The 21,996-nt window shown below is 42.0% G+C and overlaps 1 protein-coding gene across 2 annotated transcripts in view; it reads left to right on the top strand.

Moving 5' to 3' along the window:
* The window catches only part of igsf21a (immunoglobin superfamily, member 21a), a 224,342-nt gene that overhangs the window by 121,430 nt on the left and 80,916 nt on the right, over positions 1 to 21,996 (top strand). For both annotated transcript variants that reach the window (XM_030052223.1, XM_030052221.1), the window contains exon 3: positions 11,654 to 11,775. In XM_030052223.1, the coding sequence (XP_029908083.1) occupies positions 11,654 to 11,775 (122 nt within the window). The remainder of the gene's footprint in view (positions 1 to 11,653; positions 11,776 to 21,996) is intronic.

Genomic DNA, 21,996 nt, shown 5'->3' with positions numbered 1-21,996 from the left:
TTTTATTCAGCCATTGGTTTTGATATGAAAATAAACTTTCTTCACACCAATATTCCATCACTGTAATAAAGTTGTCCCCATTAGTTTTCCTAAAAGCAGCAGTGCTGTTGTGTTCTGATGATTTGACATTGGGTGGAGTGAAACGCTCCCTCTGCCAGGGAAAATAGTCCCCGGGCAAATGATTGCTTTACAAAGCCAATTATTAGTTCTGTGAATGGTGACGACTTTGTTAATCTGTACAAACAGAACATTATAAAGTGGGTGTGTCAAGCAAAAATTCAAATTTGAAAACAGAGGGATAATAAGTTGTGGAATCTTTATTACCACTGCATGTTTGCAAAATGGTTTGTTACAATGTCAAATGTGGGTACATTGTATTTAACAGACCAAACATCAAAATCACCGGTATGATCCTATAACCAAGCAAGTGAGGAAGAGTGTGTGTGTTGCATCGTATGATAGTGGTTCAGTGCAAATTTAAAAAATGATGAACCTTTTTGTCCTGTGTGTCCTGTTTGCTCAGCCCCTCACAGCCTGCCAGCTGTCTGATGAAGACATTGTCAGAGGAAGGTGTGAATGTCTAGTCACTTAGTGCTCATTGATCAAACAGATTAAGGACAAGTGCACACGGTGATGTTCTCACCTTGGTGCTGCATCTCATTATGCGCCTGTCCTTGATGAAGCTCTTTGATATGTAGTCGGAGTCGCTGTATTATATAACGTGCCATTAATTGCTCTAGTTATGCAATGCTTTCTTGCGTTTCCACCGTTATTGCTTGCGGTGCTTTATTTTGTGATTTCAGTCCAAATGTGCATGAGTGTGATGGCTGTTACAGGTTATATTTTTTGTCTCCCGTGATCAAAGATCGGACAAGGGACGATGGATTGGGCTCCATCCGTCCATCATATGCAATTTCTGACCCATGCTGGCTTTTTTAGATGACAATTGGGGGATGATGCATTTTGACACTGGCGTCACTAAATCTGATTGTCTCCTCAGCGCCACCACCAGGCCAACGGGGCCACACGCGTCATGCTCAGTATCTCAGATGTATCTCAGATGTCAAATTTGATTAACCTTTGGGGAATGATGTTTTTTTTTTTTTTTTTTTTTACTTTGATATCCAGTATGTACAGAATCAACCTGTTGGCCGCCCACAGCACCACCAACAGGCCAAAAGTCCCCAAGCTTCAAGCAGCAAGTCTCGGACACCAAGCAACACGCACACACACACACACACAAAAAAAAAAAAAAAAAAAAAAGGAAAGAGGAAAAATCACACCCAGAGCACTTTCACCGATCATGGGTGATATCACGAATGCTCTGCTAACACAGCGAAGTAACACATACAGTACATCTGCTCATCCATGGTTGTTATTATACCATCATAGCAGACTGATTTTATCTGTCTTTATCCAGAGAAGGGGATTTATACCATCATTTATACCATTATGCCAACATCTACACTAGCTTGTTATCCAATCCATCTAGAATTTTCTAATTTTTGCGACTGATCAGGCATGCTTACCTCAGCAGTTGTTAAGGGACATGGAAAGAATGCATTTCCTTGCCTAGACTTTTCCATCCAGTTCCGGGACATGAAGGCGTGACATTCCAGTCACAAGCCCATTTTTCAACGCTGTGGGCTAGCATCGCCCCCTATTTTCCCTGAGGGGAAAAGGGTGTGCTGTTGAATGCCTCACTTAAAGAATGAGCCGTGTCCGTCCTCATCCTTATCCTGCGTATTATTTATTTACTAAGGTTAGAATGTTTCCCAGACAGTGGTGTCCTGTTACTTGTAGAATAACTGATATAGATCAGCAGTCTCCATCAAGTCTGGCCAGCTTTGATCTCATCACCCCCTTTACTGTCAGCCCACAGTCAGCCTGGCTCCCTCAGAATGACAGCCATAATAACCATCTCTGGATGTCCTTGTCTCAGATGGCTTTAGATAACACGCTTGCATAACGTTTAACTGCCTGAATTTATACCCTGGCTGCGCCTGACCCTCACCCTGCTACCTCCAGGGTGCAGCTGAATGCAGCCTTCCTGTTGGTGGCACAGTTTTCACCAAGCCTATCTCTAATCCTTGCATGTAATCCGGCAGTTCCAGCAGCACTCAATCCCAACCTGTCTGTACTCTGCTATAATGGAATGAAAATGAGTGACAGCAGAGAGCGAGAGAGGGCATGTGACACCGATAGGAGGTGGCAGAAAATATCTGCGGTCACACTGATGTTCATCTTTGCCTTGTGTTTTTAATTATATTATGGCATTGGTTCTCAACCCTTATCATGCTCAGGACTTCCAGATAGATAAAGACTTTGCCAAGAAGCCCCTGATAAAGAAGCATTTTGACATTGACCCTGGCATAGTCAGATTAAGAGATACATCTTCTCATTATGCTGACTGGCAAGAAACCATCCCATTGATGTATTTCAGGGAATCATCCAGCATGACCTCACAGACCCAGACTGCGCTTTGTAAACCACTGCGCCAGTATAAAAGGCTCATGGCTCTACTAGATCTCCTTAAAATAAAACTGAAAAAGTGTGCTAAAGCCTATTGCTTTGCATTCACCAAAAAAGGAAAAAAAAAAAAAAAAACCTTTGCTTTGCAATGATGTTAAACTGACTTTCCCTGCTAAATCAGCATCCTTTTAAATTAGCATGTTGGAGGGTGATGAGCACTCGGCAGTATCAAAGATACATGTGTGCATCATCAGTTAGCTACCTGCCTGAATTATCCGTGCTTCCCCACTGAGAGTGGTGACAGACAGAGGGAGGAGAGAAGCCTGTCATGTGAAGCATGAAATCCCCTTAACCAAGTCCTCTGTCACTCAGCAGCCAGCAGGGGGGCGCGGCATACAGAGCGGTACACTCACAGGTTAAGAGGCAGGGCCACCAACAGCTGCACGCTGTGTTTGCTCTCCCAATGAAGATCAACATTACACAGCACATCCACAGAGGCAGCCATCAGAGCTCATTGTGTTACCTATGGGCTGCCTCAGTCAGCACACATACCGTATCAACACCTCAGCACTCCCCGTGTTTATACTTGGCAGCGCTAACTGCCGCAGACTAATAAAGTTAATACATGACGCACCTTTATCCTGCTGCATCGTATTTTGTTTGGTTTATTACACTTTCACAGGTGCAACACTTTTGTCACTTTCATCCGTATTGTGCCTAGTATATCACGCTCTGTGCACCATAAAAGCAATGACACAACAAATTTCATCTCCCTACCTCACCGGGACATGGTGTGTTATTGTTCTACCTTACCACTCCTTAGCAGCACGTACTGTACGCCTCCCAGTGCGTAGGCAGTGCTCTGTTGTCTGCCTGTTAGCTACAGCAGGTTAAAGTCTCACTCATGTGAAATAGGCTTTGTTAGGAGAGAAACGGCATGTTGTCGATTTCGATGCGACGTAACGTGGTGGAATCACTCGTGGCAGGATTTTATGCTTTGGTTACAGGTTTGTATCATCTGCGTGTGAAAAAATTTAGAGGAGGTCATTCTGGTTCAGCATTTTTACATTTCATCTATTTTATTTGCATAAGCTCCATATTGCTTAATTATTTTGGTGATTTTACAGGTACATAGCAAAATCCTTTTTTTTTTTAATCCTGTGCTGGGATACATTAACATCTGTATGTTATGCAAATGACAACACTGTATCACTTTTGTTCTTTCATACAGTAATTACTCCAATTTCCATCTAAGAAAATATATCTCAATGCTTCTGCCCTGCTTCAAAAAGACACTTTGCCTTAGAATAATGGATTCCTTTGTGAGATAATAATATTAGGCAAATTAGCCCGGATATGAAGGAAAGTGCCAAGTCGGTTCATGACAATGCTCTGATCATCTCTTTTGTTGTTGCTTGTCTAAGTCTTTAAATGAGGGATTGAATGGGAATAAATCTCATTAAGACATTATTTGAGAGCCATGCTTGCTGTCCACGCAGCGAAAGTGTAAGTCATGTAGATGTAGATCACAAAAAACACACACACTAGCAGAACATGAATGAAAGTTTCTTCTAACATCATGATCATCTACTTATAAGACTTCATGTGGAGGACACACTGTTCTTACTCTACACTGTCTTGGCATTACATTAAACTCTATGGGGTCCTTTGTGTCTGTGTACTTGGGGATTAGAATATATTCGGTCTCATGCCGCTACGCATTCCTTATTTCGTCTCCCTCTCTACCCAGCTTGAAAAATACCATAAAGGACTTGCAGTCGTCTCTGACTGCTGCCTGAAATTATGAAGCAGTATTCAGGTTGAATCTCTCACAGTTGGCCTGCAGTGTGTTAGCTGAATTTCCTCCAGTGGCTGCTGATGCAGCTGCAGCCTATAAATAGGCCCACCCCAGACAGGCGGAGGGAGGGGGGCTTTGGTTAACCCCTGAGACCCAGTCCTAATCTGACCCCAATAATGGGAAGCATCATTAGAGAGTCATCTCAGCTGGCTGGCCAGGAAGCACACAGGTCACCCTCCGTCTGGCGAGATTTCGGCATTATCACATCTCAGGAGAGCCACAGGACCCGGTCTTGAGAACCTTACAGCTCACCTCCATTGTTAGCTACCTGTCGTGGACTCCTCTTTAGCCCGCCGCCTGTCCCCTCAGCCAATAGCCAGCGTCTGCCACGGTGCAGACAAGCGAGGGGTAGCTGACTCTCCACCACCCATGCCTGTCTTTTTCATATCTCCAGATGGCGGAGTGTTGGAGAGGCTTTGGTGCCTCTGTGCCTCATATGCAGCGCATGGCCTGGATTCAACAAAGCAGTTGTAGCAAAGCTTTGCTTCCCCAACGGTGCTTTTCCGCAATCAAAGAGTGCTCATCTCCCTCTTGCCCTCCCTCTTGTACAGCCATTTTGGCACAGTTTCGTTCCCTTTCTCCCTCCCACTCTCTCCCTCTCACTTTTCTCTTCCTTCCTTAGTCTGTCATTTATACCACAAAGCAGCTCCCTCTATGGGGAAAGGGAGATGTTCACTGATGTGGGGAATTCTTGCAGACTTATTACGTATGGGGATTCAGGTCAGTCTTAATTAAGAGGTGAAATCATTAAAGAAGGATAGATAAAGACAGGGTGCCACAGAGACGACCTGTCTGAGGCACCGGTCTCCTCTCTGGTCCTTCCAGCTCCCAGACAGCCTGAATCTGACACCTGCATTATCCACCAGGTTCTTCGAGGGGAGGACAGCAGCAATTGTAATGCCTATTGGATTAGATGGACTGTGAAAAAGGAGAGGGTTAGAAAATGTCTCCAGCTCACCTTAGCACTTCAGGGCCAGCAGAGCATTTTTGCATTGGTTCATGGAGCCTCACCTAGCTCTAAAGTCAACTGTGATGTTTTTGCAGCGAGGGGAAAGCAGGTTTTCCTGCAGGGGATTTGTAACCCATTGCTAAAAGTAGTTGCACTTGCTCATCTGTATAAATAAGCACAAGCAGGGATTTATTTATTTATTTATTTATTTATTCATTCATTCATTCATTCATTCTTATGCCAGAACAGCATTGTCAGTTCTCTCTCTTCCATGCATACAACCCCAACACTCTTCATTTACTTAGATGGAAACTGTTTGAAATTATATTTAAATATGTTATTGCTTTGTTTTCAAAGAGATATTCTTTATCACATCTGTGACTTTGAAGTGCAGGATAAAAATGGAGCAAACCTTTATTATATAAAAAACAAACCAGGAAACAAAGTTTCACCAATAAATGGTTCAATCATAGTCTGTGTTGAAATAATCAACAACAATAGATGTAGACAATATTTTCCTCATTGGGGAAGTTAATATTTTTGAATGTCATACGATCAGTTGTTTTTGAACTTTGTGAAATAGACAAGTCTAGAATAGAGGCTAAAATATATTAATATTATGTCTTGAACATGCTGTACCTGTGAGTTTTATTTGAAACTAATGATGAAACTAATCAAACCTGCAGACATAGAACAATACAAACTTTACTCTTCTATCTTTGGTTACAGATTTAGTGCTAACAATCATTGCTGCACCTCCCAGAGATCTTTTGGCAATCAAACACTGTTCACAGAAAATCCAATCAAAAAAGATCTCTAAGTTTGTAAGTGCCATTCTTTTCCTTGTCTGTCCAGCCAAGGCTGAATGGCTGAACAGATTGAGTCACCGTTGTGCTCTGTCACATTCGTATTACTTTCTGAAGTCTTCTTCCAGACAACACTGCACAGGAAGTCATGGTTGTGATATTACAAACAGGTCAGTGGAAAATGTTGGGAATAGCTACTTTCGTCAGCGACAACAAAAAAACTGACGTGGCTACTAAGAACTGGCAAGCAAAGGTACAAGCCTGATCCTGGCCCAGCTCATTTATACATTTACAGATACAGACTGGTCCAAAGGAAGGTTTGGGCATGTTAGACTGTCCTGACCATCTGCTGCGATAGAGCCTTTCAGCCTGCCACAGAGCTGTTGTCACAAATCACCTAGCAACTAAGGCTGATGCCATTTTAGGAGCACACTGGAGGGATGCAGTTGATGTCAAATATATTAACTACTATGCTAAAAAAAAATAGATAAAGAAAGAAAAAGACTTGTGGTGTGGGAGTGGGTCAGTTCTGTCATGTTGTAGCCTAAGTGAAAGTGAAGATTCCAGTTTTAGTCCTGTGGCATATAAAACACAGCAGTACTCTGCTTAGTGTTAGTCTCTACTCCAAACCACACTGACTTGTAGCTTGAAAGACTCCATTTTTATGTCTTTTTCTGTCATTGATAGTTTGCCATCAGCCAGCTAATGTAGCAAATCAAACCAATATTAATGTCAGAATGTGACTGTTATTGTCAAAATGTGACAGCAGCATGGTTCTCTATTTTTGCGTCAGTGTGTGGCGTTAACCAGGGTTCATGTCACTGAGGTGCAAATTTCATCTAGAATTAAAGCAGTTATGGCCCTTTCTGCTGGGTTAGGGTTTTGATGGTCAAAGCTGGACTAACCAGCACAGAGATGGGTGGAGCGATGCTGCTGGTTTCTTGTGCAGATCAGCGATGCTGTGTAATTTTGGTGCCACATTGGCATTCATTGCCTTTGCCAAGCAAAAGCCTTGTGAAAGTCACATGCGCTGTGCTACTTTCCTGGCTTTAGCTGACGGAGGCGCAATTGCACAGACCTCTCCAAACCCACCATGAACCCCATCATGAATGATGCTTGCTTCTTTCACACTGATATTAATTCTCCAACCATGACAAACAACCAATTGAACATTAAAACTATGAGTTGTTATTATCAGTTAAACTGGTATCATTGCCTTAAATGTCTTTAGGCCTACTTACTTAATTTAATGGCTGATTCTTACCAGTATCAGTTCTCCATGGCAGCCTATAGGACAACAGCCTTTTCTTATGACTGATGTAATTTCTATAGCCAGCAAAAAGCAACAGGACTGGTGTGCTGTTCTGTCCAGATTGAGGGAGGAGGTGTGCGTTTTCAAAGCGCCGCACAATTGCACGTTATCTAACGTGTATATTTAGCTAAACTTCGGGCACCCGACAACAGTTATTACAGTATACACATGTCTTTGCTTTACACAGCAAACTGGTTGGCTATAACCTGACGTTTAAACGTTGGAAAACATCATCAATCATCACTCCACATGCTCATCCAGAAATGTCAGGTTGCTGGGAGCAGCTATCTGCGTCCTCTCCTTTCCAACAGGTCTCCCAGTAGAAGCACCTGAAGCCTGATGTGTTTATTTCTAATAGATGAAGGCCCATAGCTGCCATGAACATGTGCTGCTACTGTTTGTTTTGGTGAAATCTGACAGTGGCAAGTCAGGAAACAAGTGTGCATTTGTGTGCGTTTTAAGTAAATTCCAATTTCTATATTTCTCACAAAATAATAGCTTACTTCAGTCAGCATTATTATGGGGAGTTGTTTATTTTGCCATCATGTAAACATGTAAATCTTGTAAAAGGACTATTGCTGTTTTCACCTTTAGTTATTGTGGCACTATGTGTGCATTTTAATACAGTAATGACAAACTGAATGCAAGCGTTTCACTTAAGGAAACTGTAAGCAGAAAATAAATTACAGGCAACCAACAAAATGACAGGAATCAATGTTTATCATTCTACAAAGTTTGCTGTAACTGCACTGTTATTGTGTGAGCGACTGTCCTCAAATACATGACATCAGCATCATTATGCACAGAGAACACGGTGACTGGGTTGAAACCATCTCCAGAAATGTAAATTCCCCTTAGAAAGGTGACTTTACATTCTGGTGACATGTTTGTGTGGGATTTATTCATGCTTGCGTGCTGTGAAGATTCATTTTACATATTTTCACTGACACTTTATCACCTACATGTTTTGTTGTCCATTTGTCCTTAGCTCTATGTCATGGCTTGATGTAGTTCTGGGTATTATATTGCACGGTATTGTTTTGTATTATTGGAAGGTGATGTGTTATTTTTTTAACAGGGCAGCTGGCCCAATGGGAGCACCCCGCTGCTCCCACACCACCGACTAACACACACACACCCACGTTCACCTCCCAGAGGACATTGTTGCAGGATGCCATAACCATAACTGTGACGTTTTTAATTCTGCAATTCCATTTTATCCTGTTATCCTCCTTCTCTCCCGACTACAACAGAGTATTAAAGTAATACAAAAGTAAATTAAAGTAAATAAACCTTTACATTTAATGCAGTGGGCTGAGTTTATTAAAGGTTTTCTGCTTTCTTTCTCACAATACACTACAAGCAGGGCCATTTTAACTTACATGACCCACAAGAACCCTTGGTATATTTTGCCATCTAAATTCCTTGACACAATGAACATTTTGCAGAACTGAAAAGAGAATATTACAGCCTAAGATATGATAGGAATATCAAAGTAATATTATAGGAAAACTACAGGCAGCAGTGTGTCTCCATGATCCTCTTGCTCTTCTGCGACTACACACTGCTACTTGTCACTTTGATCATGAAGGTGACACTACTCTATAGAGTATCCAGGCTGCAGTATAGAATAGAATTGAGTATTTATAGTATACAGTTTAGAGGATATTATAGATCCAAGATGAAAGTGACAGAAGTTTGGGGCTGAGAAAAGGGTGCAATTACAAATCCATCTGCTGCTTCGGCTCCACACACCACCATGGATTTATCAACATACAGCACAATGAGGCTGCTGATATTTCAGAGTCATGGTCAGGGTCATAGATTCTGACTTGCACAAACCTGTCAGATGAAGGATCAGTGGGTCAGGCAGACTAGACTAACACATTCAGCTAAACAACCCCTCTGCCCCTGCACTCTTTCTGCTATTAGAGGATAGAGAGGGGGGGTGGCAGGATAACAAGGGGGATGCATTTTGGTCATATTGTTAACACACAAATCAACCACCAACCAGCCAACCAAAAAAAAAAAAATAAATAAAATAAAATAATAAATAAATAAATAATCCCCTGCTAGGACAATACTGGATGTGGAACAGTTGACATTTAGTTGATTTATAACATTCACACTGAAATTGATTTAGACAGACTGTGCAACTGCAAGTCTCTGGGCTGCTCAAAACAAACAAAGAAATAGGTTAGCATAAATAAAAGCAGACTGGTATTGTTCTTTTTTTGGTTTTATTTGTTCAAACCTATTGGTGGTAAATTATTCTGAGACTGGCAGACACTTGTAAACAGGGATGAAGAATACTTTTGAAAAGAGAAAAGATTTTATTCCCCTTTTTTTTGTGGTAGTAGTGTTGAGTCTCATAGGTGCTTGCCTATGCTTCTTTATAGCCTTTATTGCCAAAATAGATAGATAGATAGAGAGAGAGAGGGAGAGAGAGAGAGAGAGAGAGAGAGAGAGAGAGAGAGAGAGAGAGAGAGAGAGAGAGAGAGAGAGAGAGAGAGGCGAGTAACAGGAGATGAACCATTCAAATATCACTGGAAGTTGGTGCTGCATGCTTTATCTTTATAAAGGCTTGCCTTATACTGTACTAATCTGTAATGTACATCACCACATCTCTCAGTCTCCGTGACATCTCATCATTTAGCCAGTAAAAATGCACCGCCTCCCAGTTTTTCATATAGGCTTCATGTATCATTTAAAGTACACTCAGGGATGATACTCTGTTCCGCTGTGTAGAACACTTTTCACATAAAGTGTTGCACAGCAATGTCAGACAGAAATGCCTCTTGACTCTCTTTGGTGGGATTTCTAAAAGGTCCATTGCTGCGACTACAGTAGCGGCACCAGGCAGGGTAGTCGGGAAGTCCAATTTTCATACACAGCTTTGCTTTTAGTGGCTGACCTTTCCCCGTTGCCTCTCCCTGTAAAGCTCGGAACGATGCCACATCACTGCCCGGTGTCTACACCCCTGAATTGATATTAAAAGAGGAGCAGATGGCCATAATAATCCCCAGTCCTCAAGAAGGGTGCCAAAAGTTTTCTTGGGCAAAGTGGTGTCACTCACAAAGTCTTTAGCGAATGTGCTCACAATGAGTGAATAGTTTGGAAAAACTCCTGCAAGCAATCATCTTGACCTTTAAGACTTCCTGCTTATGACAGTCCCGTTCAGAGAGCGAGGCAAAAGGGAACACGAATCTTGAAACAGTCCAAAAGGCCTCCTCATATCAGTTACAGGTGACTCAGACCACAAATGCTACCTCGGTGCGTTTTACATTTCCGTGCTCGCGCTTTTAGTTGTTTCAGCATTACCAGCTCCCTGTGCAGCACCACTTAGCAAGTCCGAGCCTGAGGCAATCTGCTTTCTCTAGAGGCAAGAGGTTATATGAGTTACCCCACAGCCTTTCACAGGGCATAGGGGGTTTTCGGTCAAATAAAGATAATTTAGTATTGTCTCTATTCACAGGGTGATGTAAACATTATGCAGGAGACTAATCATAAAATGCTCCGACTTTATTTACCCCACTGAGGGGAAGGGATTGGCCGACAGAACGATAGCATCTTCCCCTAGCAAAGGGAAGAAGGATTCCTGGCCCACCAACAATTTTCTTCTTCAAAGCGGCATTAGTTGCTCCATTAAAATCCTGTCACCCTTTTTCCTTTACGTCTGTCTGTGCCTTCTGAGGAGAGGAGAAATCACAGCCATTCAAATGCTAAGTGACTTCCTCTCTCCCGTGAATATTAGACAGGAAAGAACTACTCCATCATTTGCCATTCCCACCACAAAAATGAGACCAGTGTTTTGAATATCCTATCCCCCTACCTCTGCAGTATCTCGTCACAAGCCATTACCTCTGCAGAGAGCAGACTGCTAGACACATACAGAACACTGTGCTGTGTCAGTCTTCATTAAGACTTAACCATATACACGCACACACACCCATAGCTGCCTAAGTGACTGTCTCACTGGTCTGATCTTGTCAGCAGTTTTCAGCCCCCCGCCTTTAGATGTGTATAAGAAATGAGCTTATCATGGCTGTAAATGGATCAATGAGATAATTGTAGGCAGGAGCACTATCTTTGCCCCGGGCCAAAATGTTCTGCTGTATTAGATAGGGGGACAACACAGCTTATGCGCAAAGAAAGCTCTGGGGGGAAAAAAAAAAATATTTAAAAAAAAAAAAAAAAAAAGGTAGGCCTCTTCTATCCATCATTAGCGAAATCATCTCTCTCTTTTTGCTTGACAGGTCACAGACGGAGGCACCATCAAGCAGAAAATTTTCACCTACGATGCTATGTTTAATACCAATTACTCTCACATGGAGGACTACCGCAGACGTGAAGACCTCGTGTACCAATCAACAGTCCGGTAAGCTTCAAAATCAATTAACATTCATTTAAAACGAGACAACTTGTTTAAATCAGAACGTAGCCGCAAATTCAATTTGTGGCACGGGCGCGCCGCGATGCATTGAACTCGCTTGCATGCTAAAACAGGCTGGACGGAGTGTGCGCTTAGTGCTGCACGAGTTCGTCCCCGGCCATCTGCTCTTGGTCAGACCAGGCCAGACTGTAGTGACCGAGCGAAGTGGCCATTGCATTAACGTCTTGGCTGAGAGCACACGAGGACAGGAGGTGGTGGAAAACTCTAATCAGCCACTCCGCCATGCAGGATGAAGAGTTCAGTGTTCAAGTCTTAGCCAACATCTGGCCAGGCCGGCCTTATTCCCAAAACAGTGGTGCATATTAGATTCCAGTTAGCACGCCTCAACATCAGCCACATGCAGGGTGTACATTCACTCCTCCCATCGCCCTCTGCATCTCTGAACCCAGCGCTCAGAGCATGTCTGCGTATGGATTATCTGGTTTTACTGAGAAAACGAGTGGGAGAGGAGTAGGAGGAGGAATCAGCTGGCTGGGCTGAGTACATGTTTGAGGAGTCCAGGGGACCGTCTTCCTTCACCCCAGGCCCCAGCAATACAGCTTGCAGCTGATTCTCTCTGCCCGTCATTTCATTCCTCGCCCCGTCCCCTCCCACCGCAGATTGCTTTGCTTAAATGTTCAGCATTACAAAAGCACTGAAGGCCATACATTGCCCCTATGACTTCATTTAAAAATGGAACGCATCACATTTTGCGTCCATTTGTAATGATCCTCCTTTCATCTTTCTCTTTCATCTCTGCTTTGTCCCGCTTGCTTTTCTTTGATTCACTCATCCGCATTCCTGCCTCATAGTATTCTCTCTCCTTTTTTCCTCTCTTTCCCTCTATTTTGTGATGTTGGTGAGCTTGCCCAGCTGAGGATGATGTATCCAGACAATCCTACCATCCCTTTGGGAGAGTGGGCATCATCGCAGCGGAATGGTCTACACACTTACATGCACACCCAGAGGAGCATAAATGCACACACCAACACAAAATGTAACCCAAACACCCCTGCAACACACAAACACACCAACACATGCACGCTGAGGGAGAGAGAGAGAGAGAGAGAGGGAGAGTGAGAGAGGTTCAAACATGACACGCATACTGAGCGGGGAGGATTTCAAATGAAGCAGCATGAGGAACAGTTGGATGCTACCTGCACTGACCTGTATCTGGCGGAGTGCTTAGCCTGTGTTAGTCAACCAGGGAGGAATGCATGGGGACTCCTGCCGCAGTCACACCGGGTCCGTCGGGAGGAATTCTCCCCGACTGGTCCCATTTCCATGGTGCACCACAGCGACTCAACACCGCTCGCAAATGCAGACGCTGAAATTTTACCTGCTGTAATCTCTCATTTCCACCTGAGAATGGGTAAATCATCTCTACAAAGCCTGAGCAATCTGACAAATCCACTTGTACAACCAAAAATGAAAGCTCCAGTATTCCAAATCTTTTAGAAAGACAGAGCATTTTGAATAACTCCAGATTTGTTTTTTCCCCCTTTTTTCTTTTCTTTTCTTTTCTTTTTTTTTTTTGCCCAGAATACTTCTCACTCCCAGCAATATGTGATGATTGTGCTATAGCAGAGTGACACTAATGGAGGTGATTTTTCTCCCTTTTTCAGACGCATGCAGGCTCTCAAATTATTAGATATCTAGGCTAGCTGTTTTAGGAATGACAGTGATGTAGACTTCATCTAAGATTGCCTAGTCTTGCCTAGCTTTGACAGCTATTAGTCATAATCTCCCAGAGATGGGAAGCAGTTGTAACTTTTCTCATATGCAGACCAACGTGTCAGTCCATAGATTATTCTTTGAGAGATGAATGGCATATTTTGCATCTAGCTGATGGCACTTGAAGTTTGAAGGACCTCCGCTACTTGTGATGTTAGTGGTTTGCATCTCCCGCCTGTGAAAAATCATTCCATTTCCCTAGCAACTAAACAGTGTCAAACAGAATTTATTAGGGAGCAAATTGAAATTCATTGTCTTTTACAAATTTCCCAGTGACTATTCCGTTCTTATTGACGGAAAATGAGTGGTTGAAGGTGTTAAAAAATTCATTCCATCAGTCTAAATAATTAATCGCAGCAATGTTAGTGGTCCAGTCTTTTTTCCCACCCTCAACCTGAATCTGAATGATAAGGCTTGCTGTCAAACTGTGTTGAGCAGTAATGCATTAGTCAGTAATTACTCAGTAATGTGCTGTAGAAAATAATTGTTTTCCCCTGTAGTGAGTGCTGCAATGAATAACTATTTCAACTTTATTAATATTATCACGGTTCCTAATTAAAAATTGCTACTTGTATTATCTCCTCTCTAAACTTCCCTCTCAAATCTCTGTCTCAATCCAAGCTCAGCCGGTTTCCGTCAGTAGCTCTCGTCTTTTCTCTCGTCCGATTGTGTTCTGTGCTATTCTCGATTTCAGACTCCAGAAAAAGTTTACTTTATTTGGGCGCAAGTATTCCCACTGTATGCCAATTATAAAATGTGCACAGGTAAATAAAGCCTCCCCCTGCAAATAACATGAGGCAAAATCTCCTGACACAGCGGCATAAAGAAAAATAATGGACTTATCCTGATTTCTGAAAATAAGTGAGGAAGCAGTTGCCATTTTTTTTTTTTTTTTTTTTTTGCGGTGCAGCGGAAAAGTAATTGAATAAGTAGCAATGAATCTTCTTAGGGAGTAATAAGTAATGTCATTACTTCTGAAATGACTCATGCATAATAAGAAGTGCGTTACTTTTATTTCAAGACCACCATGCATATTGGATGAGGCTATCGAGCCAAGCAGCAAAAAAAAAAAAAAAAAAAAAAAAAAAAAAAAGCTGTATTGTGAGGTTTCTGTGTGGCCCCTCACCCTTCTCCCAGTGATGCCTCCATGCATGATTTACACCACTTTATCACCGGGCTCTTCTTTCTGCATTTGTGTGGATTTGAATCCATGAATGCACTACTCAGGATTGTGAACAACAGAACCACAGCTTTGTGTGTGTAAGAACAGAGAGATGAGCTACATCAGCATTTACTATAATGTAACCAGCCAGCACAAAGCCAATCACACCTCCCCTGGCACACAGAGAATCACAGCATTATCCTCATCATTTTGTTTCATGCTTATTCCTGAAGGAAACACGGCTGATTACACACCTCTCTGTACATCCCGTCCTCTAGGCAATCGGTCTCTGTTTCCCATATATACTTACTTACAGTAGCCAATCCTTACCCATTCAGCCTTTAATGCACAACACTTAAGGCTGGAAGGAGTGCCACACTATTCCAATCTGACACCGTGCTAGTTGATTTGATTCAGAGATTGACTGGATTAGCGATCAGGGGCTGCTCTGTCAAGACTGCTCTTTTTCACTCTCTATCTACGCAGTTGCATTTGCTTGCATTTGCAGGCAGGAGGAGTTTTGGAGGAAGGCCTACATAACAGGAAAGAGCTTTCAGATGCAACTCCCCAGGGACAATCGATCCCTCTTTGCTGTGTGCTGTTTTTGCTGCTCCTCTGTGGGGGCCAAACGCTATCGATCTCTGCTTTGTACGTGCGGTTTTGACTTTACATGAGGGGCTTTTTTGTAGCATGTTTAATGTGTTTCACTGGAAATTATTTATTTATTAAATTAGCTATTTACTTGTTCACTTACTTATCATATCCAGGTGTGTATTGACATTAATTTGTGTTTGCAAGGCTCTGGTAAAATGTTATTGTTTTTTTTTTTTTTTTTTTTTTTCTTGTTTTTGCTTTTTTTGTCGCAGCCCTTACCTTGGTTTGGGTCATTGCCAATCAGCTTTTTATAACTCGCAGATTAATGAGGTCCTTAATTTCAAAACAAACCAAAAGGACAAAAGGATTTATAAATTGTCCAAAAATAAACAGCAATACATCATTTCTAGTAGTAGAGGGAGGAAAAAAAAAAGAAGATTTAAGAAAAGGAGGCAGGGGCTGCAAACAGAAGGGTGAGCGGAAGACGCAGAGGGTATTGTGTGGTGAGGGTTTAAATTTGAATTGTGAAACAGGGTGAAGGAGCGAGAGACACGCTCGAGATTGAAGGCACGTAGCGGCTTGTGAGACTGACAGAGGCCACGCATCAAAACTCCAGGTAACGCCAGAATACTGTAGGTACCACGGAAGCCGAGACGCTCATGAAATCTTTAAAATTACACTTTGATAATGTGTCTTGGATGGTGAAATTTACTGAGGTGAAATCACATCGTTATTAATGTGTGGCAGACACGCAGCCATTTATGATTTATAGGGGTAACCAGTGCAATATTCAGGCCGTATCAGAAAAATATCTACAACTTGTGGCATATTATAGAGCTCAGTGTATTATTTTCATTTATTCAGTTTAAATCAGGATATCCACTTACGATGCTATTAATGATAATTGTGAGTTTGCATGTTTGTTTGGGTTTCCTCTGTGTGCTCCGGTATCCCCCCACAGTCCAAAGACATGCAGGTCAATTGTATTTATTTATTTATTTGCTTTAGGAATGTGTCCACATGTGATCGTCTTAAGGTGGAAGGCAGGGAAAGTTGCTGGACACGTCACCAATCCATCGCAGGGCCTCCATAATCTATACCGAGATAGGCTCTAAACTCCCTGCGACCCTGAGAAGAAATGCGGGCGTTGAAAATGGATGGACAGATGGATGGATTCTCGATGGAGTAGCACCTCTGAAATGCATGACATCCAAGATTAGAGGAGGCACTGAAAAATTTATTTCACCAGTCTTAATATTTAAGCGAAGGCTCGATGTTAGTGGTACAACCTTTACTCTCTCCTCTTTCCCTGCTCTCGATTCTGATGGACACGGCTGGCCGTCATACTAGTAGGGACTTCAGAGGCGGGCAGCCACTCAGAAATGCTGTGGTGTGAGATTTTCTTTGTGGCCTCTTCACCCTTCTTCCGACAATGCTTCCATGCCTTGAATTATCTTATCTCCGTGTTCTCTTCATTGCACTTGTATAGGTTTGAATCCTTGAATGCAGCATCCAGGATTGGGGATAACAGAAGTACAGCTTTGTTTGGAAAAAACAAAGCAATGGGCTGCATCAGCGTTTGTCATAATTTCACCAGCCACACAAAGCCAGTTATACCCCCCCATCCCTCCCCACAACAGAGTGAATCATAGTGTTACTCTCATCATTTTGCATTGTGTTTAAAATAGGACTTCCCATTTTATGCTTATCCCTTGAGGGAGCGCTGGTGGAGACAACCTCACTTTATATCTTGAGGTGATCACAGCGTCTTTTTCACACATACTTAGTCTTTTTAAACACTTATTTGTGTTGTTCGTCTTTATTTGAGAAATCCCCTGCTTGGTGTTCACACATATGAGGCTAGGACACACTAGACTATTCCAAGATCAGCCAGACAAACCCAGCCAGTGAGAGGTGTATTTCCCAAAAGCACCATCACCTAACAATGTTGACAAGTTCCACTGGAGGGACTGACAATAGCAAAAACGTCGTGGTATGTCTCATTTGCACAGAAGCTTCCCAGTGAGGAAGCATTTACATTGTCAAGTTCCTTGATTTGGAGAAATTGTAAGAAAACATCAAGTCAAGTGGTTCCTTCACATCGTAGGATATCTCATACAAATATGCGGTGATGCAAAAAGCCTTACCTCCAGTTATTTTTATGGCATATCGCTTAAAGACCTCCTCAGATTAAAATCTCGTTTTTACCTTGTTAACATGTTTATGTGGTGTTTTTGATTCGCTACAAGACATATCGGGACAAATAAGTAGTCAATGCCATGGCTGAGCTTCTCTGCTTTGAAACTGCAGTGTACCAAGGACAAGAACAAAAAGACGGATTCCGACAGGCAAGATTTGTGATGTCAAACCTGAGGAACCAATGCCGTCAGCTGATTGGGAGATGCTTTTCATATGATGAGCATGTAACTAAGAGATTCGCTGAAAAAGAGGGAATTTTTTTTTTTTTTTGATGGCTAGATAATCAAATACGATACATGTTACAAGCTGGAGTCCAAGCAGGCAGGATGGAGTGCGGGGACTATTTGCATATTCATAATTGTTGCATTTTTAATGAGGGCAAGGTGTAGAGTTGTACCTAAGCCGTTTTAAGGCATGAGGGGATGTTTTCTGAATATGTAATATTGATGAACTGAGAGAACACTTGCCAGCCACCGCTGTAACTGAGGACCAGCACAGAGAGCTTAGACCACACAAGAAAATAGTTCTACCTTTAATAATTTCTAAAAATAAATAAATAAATAAATAAATAAATAAACGGTCAACAATTGTATACCATTTCAGACAGTAAAAATTTTGCCACACATGATCACCGTCAAACTTTGTATCCAGCACTCAGTAACAATGAGAGGAAGATGGCACCATTACTGTCCTAAATAACAATTTATGGCAAAGCGAAATAATATTACATTTTTTTGAAAATGGGTGCAACATCCATTTAAAGGCAAAGTCGGAATTAAAGTTGACAAAATGTAAATGCATGAGACCTGTATAATTCTTGTATGCTTAAATTCAAATTCGTTAAGAAGGCATTGAGTTACACTAGTTGAACCCATCTTGCATAGTCATAGCTAATATCATGTTACATTAATACAAGAGGCCATGTGGTGCCACCAGTTTCCATATTTACCATGGATTACCACAGTGTCACCACACTGGCAACACTAGGCTGCATGGTACTATTATTATGACTTGTATTATGACTATTTTAGTCATGTGACACTTTCTTGTTGTGTTGTCTAAATGTAACCTTTCGAACAAAAGAGGTTACTAAGGACTGTCCTGAGGTACCGCGGTGAGCTGAGATAGACCCTGTTTCTCTGAACCATCACTGAATCGCATGTTTACAACCAGCCTGACAGATGTGGGCAGTAGCCCTCCCAGCTGTGCAGCTGCAGAAGAGGCATAGTGCCTTGTTATTTGCTGCAATGCTGCTGAATGCATCACTGTGGCTCTGTCAGCCAGTGCACAGCCCGATACGACAGGAAATGATGCTGTGAACTTTGCAACTCTACTGATTACATTTATGTTTTTTTTTTTCTTTTTACATTTTTTTTTTTTTTTTGTAATTCCATGTTTGAAGGTGTAATATTTTTGAAGATAGGACAACCGTTTTAATGAGATTATAGTGACCACCAGAAATAAGGGTTTTAATTTCGGCTCTTCTGCCCACGAGCACAGATCCCAAAACTGTAGAACCATCTTGTGGAAATTAATTTGGCTTGAAAGTGTCTCATATCTCAGGAAGCATAAAATACCCTACCGCTCATTGATATGATGAAATTGAGGACGAAAAGAAAGTAAAACAGAATACGAGATAATAGAAAGTTAAACAGAATGCAGGATAAATCAATAAAATGATAGAGGTTATTATAAAAAATGGTAGTTATAAAAAGCCTGTCCATAAAACTGGTTTTAACAAGAGATTTAAAAGATAAAGCTGATATTACCGGAGTGGCTGTAGGGGGGACGGGATGATGTTACAACAACTGAGCTGAATTCAAACCCACAATGTCACAGTGTGCGGTATGTCCTTTAGCTTGCTGAAACACCAGGACACCTTCATCATACTGTGTTTGAAACCATGTCTGACAAAATAATTTATGGTAACACAATATCCACAACTGACTATTAATGCACTCATGCACAAAAACAAGGAAACATGCATGTTTAGGATGCAAGCTAAGCAAATGTATTTTATTTGGAGAAACTGAGCCATAAACGTTATTCAATATGGAGAATTTCACTGGGCCCTTCACACATCTGTCTATCCACATACCCACCTACCTGAGAGGTCCAACACTCCTCTACACCTGAGAGTGACCCTGGCCACAGCCAATGAGAGTTTAACTGAGAGGGGAAGACAAAGCAAATGAACAAATGACATGAACCAATGACAATCACTTTTAATTATAACTCCGACTCACATGATAGTTAAGTGTTAGCAGTATGTCTCTGTGAGCAATTTTTAATATATTTTTTGAAAACAATGGGTGCCTGTGATTTCCAGGAGGTAAGGCAAGCCTGCACCATGCAGAGCAGCAGCTTCTGACTGTGGTTTTAGCCCAATGGCAATAGGTACAAGTAAAACGCACATGTCTTGTCCTTTAAGCAGCTCAATTGGGGTTAAGGTGCCTGGCTCATGGTAACCTCAACAACATTCGTCCAGAGAGGAGAGAGCATTACTTATTCACTTTGTCAGCAAGTAGAGCTAACGTTGCACTATATGACTTACCAAGGAAAGGAAAGTATAGCAAGTTTCGCGTCTCCAGGGTATGGAATTGATGTATTTATAGCCCCCCTTAAAAGGCAACTGTCAAAATCAGCGCTAAAATGCACTGAAGATAAAGTACATTCGGACTTGAAAATAGAGGCGTACGCTGAGTTTATGCCACTGTTTGTTTTGTTTGCCTGCGTTGTCTTGGTCAGCGTCAGCAGTCCTGCTCGCCTGGCCCCTTTCCAAAAGGACCGTGGCGAACTTCAATATATGCATGGAATAGAGAGGGAAAGGTGTTTGCTGGCTCACAAAGTTGACTGCTTTCCAAAAGAGTGATCTCCTTTCCTCCATGCACTCACTCACACACACACACACACACACACACACACACGCGCGGTGCTGAACTCATTAGAGCCCGGCTGCTGTGAGTGGCCTGCTGCTGTTCCAACAGAGGTCCCCATCTGAAACACCCGGGCGGCAAGGACAATTGTTCCCGTTTTGTGGGAATAAATCACAAGGGCTAAATGCGACTGGTGGTGTCTCACTTTGATTATCACTGTTGACACATTAGCCGAGTGTGGAATACAGATTGTGCTCCCTGGTTCTTTCAGAAATGGTCATATTTTGGTCATTTGCTCTCAGCGACTGAATAATCGTTGGCTGTTTCTCAACAGAGGATTTGCTCTGGGGAAGAATGGGGGTTGCAGTAAGATGACTGTAGGTGTATTTGGTGCATCACATTGGTGTACGTGGTAAATAGTAATGACGCCATCTAATTATGGCCATGCCGAGCTTATTGGCTTTTAGAGAAATTGCTGTCATGATACTCGGCGGTACAGACTGCCTGACAGAGCCCTGTGTCTAGAGCAGAATGTCAAGATGATATCCAGTCTTTTGATATCATGATAAAATTGAGATGAAATAGTAAACAAATTGTGTTATTCTAAGGTGCTGTAGATGTATGATGTATGATGCATAATACTTTCATAGACTGGATATATTATATCTGAGAAATAATAGACGGCATTTCATATATTGTAACATGAAGTTTTGAAAATGAAAGTTTCTGCTTTCCATAATATTTTTGCCCTGCAGACCATTGCAACCCTCAACTTTCAACCTTCATAGCTTTGCAGGCTTAGGTAGATGTAATCAGACGTACTAATTACAGTTAGCATCCAACAAATCCAAAAAATGCACCTTCTAACCATTTCGAAGAAGGCAAGGAAACAATTTCATTATCAGAAAGTGGAAAACACCATTTCCCAAGATCCTCCTCCACGCCTGTGGCCAGCAAGGCGTGTACTTGTGTGTCGAGCTCTGTAGTTTTGTTTAAGAGGTCAGAGTGTCAGTGCAACGTAATAACAGCACTGAAAAGTTGTGCTGTTTGTGGACTGAAGTTAAATTGCAGAGCTGAAGGAGCTCGGAGCCCCTCCTGTCCCGCCTGTCCCTCCCCTCCATCCCCCCTGCAGTCTCTTAGCTTCTACCTCTGCACAACTCTGTCATCAGTATTCTGGCGCACTAACAGGAACGTATGGCGTAAGGACGTTAAACTAGAAAACAACAAAACAGCACCACGACCGCCAGCTAATGCAGCATATGTGTGTTTAAACAGTGTGAATCTTCCTTAAAGGCAGTAAGGCCAGCTGCTGTCCAGTCCCATGATGCACTGCTATTTGCACAGCATTAACTGTTGCTGTAGTTTAGATTATTACAGTCCTGGAATAATCAGAAATAATCACCATTCATAATTGTATAGTTAAGAGGAAGCTTCAGTTTGTTACTATGAAAAAATGGTATCTGACAATAAGACTACCCTTTTAAAAATGAATGATTTATAATTAGGTTGTAAACACTTGCTTGCTAAATAGTGAGACTGTTGATGTATGAAAACTGCGTTATAACTGGTTTATAATTGATTTTTAATGATTTCTAAAGTGCT

The sequence above is a fragment of the Myripristis murdjan genome, chromosome 5 (assembly GCF_902150065.1).
Source record: "Myripristis murdjan chromosome 5, fMyrMur1.1, whole genome shotgun sequence".
Taxonomy (NCBI): Eukaryota; Metazoa; Chordata; class Actinopteri; order Holocentriformes; family Holocentridae; genus Myripristis; species Myripristis murdjan.
This window is presented reverse-complemented; position numbering and strand designations above follow the sequence as displayed.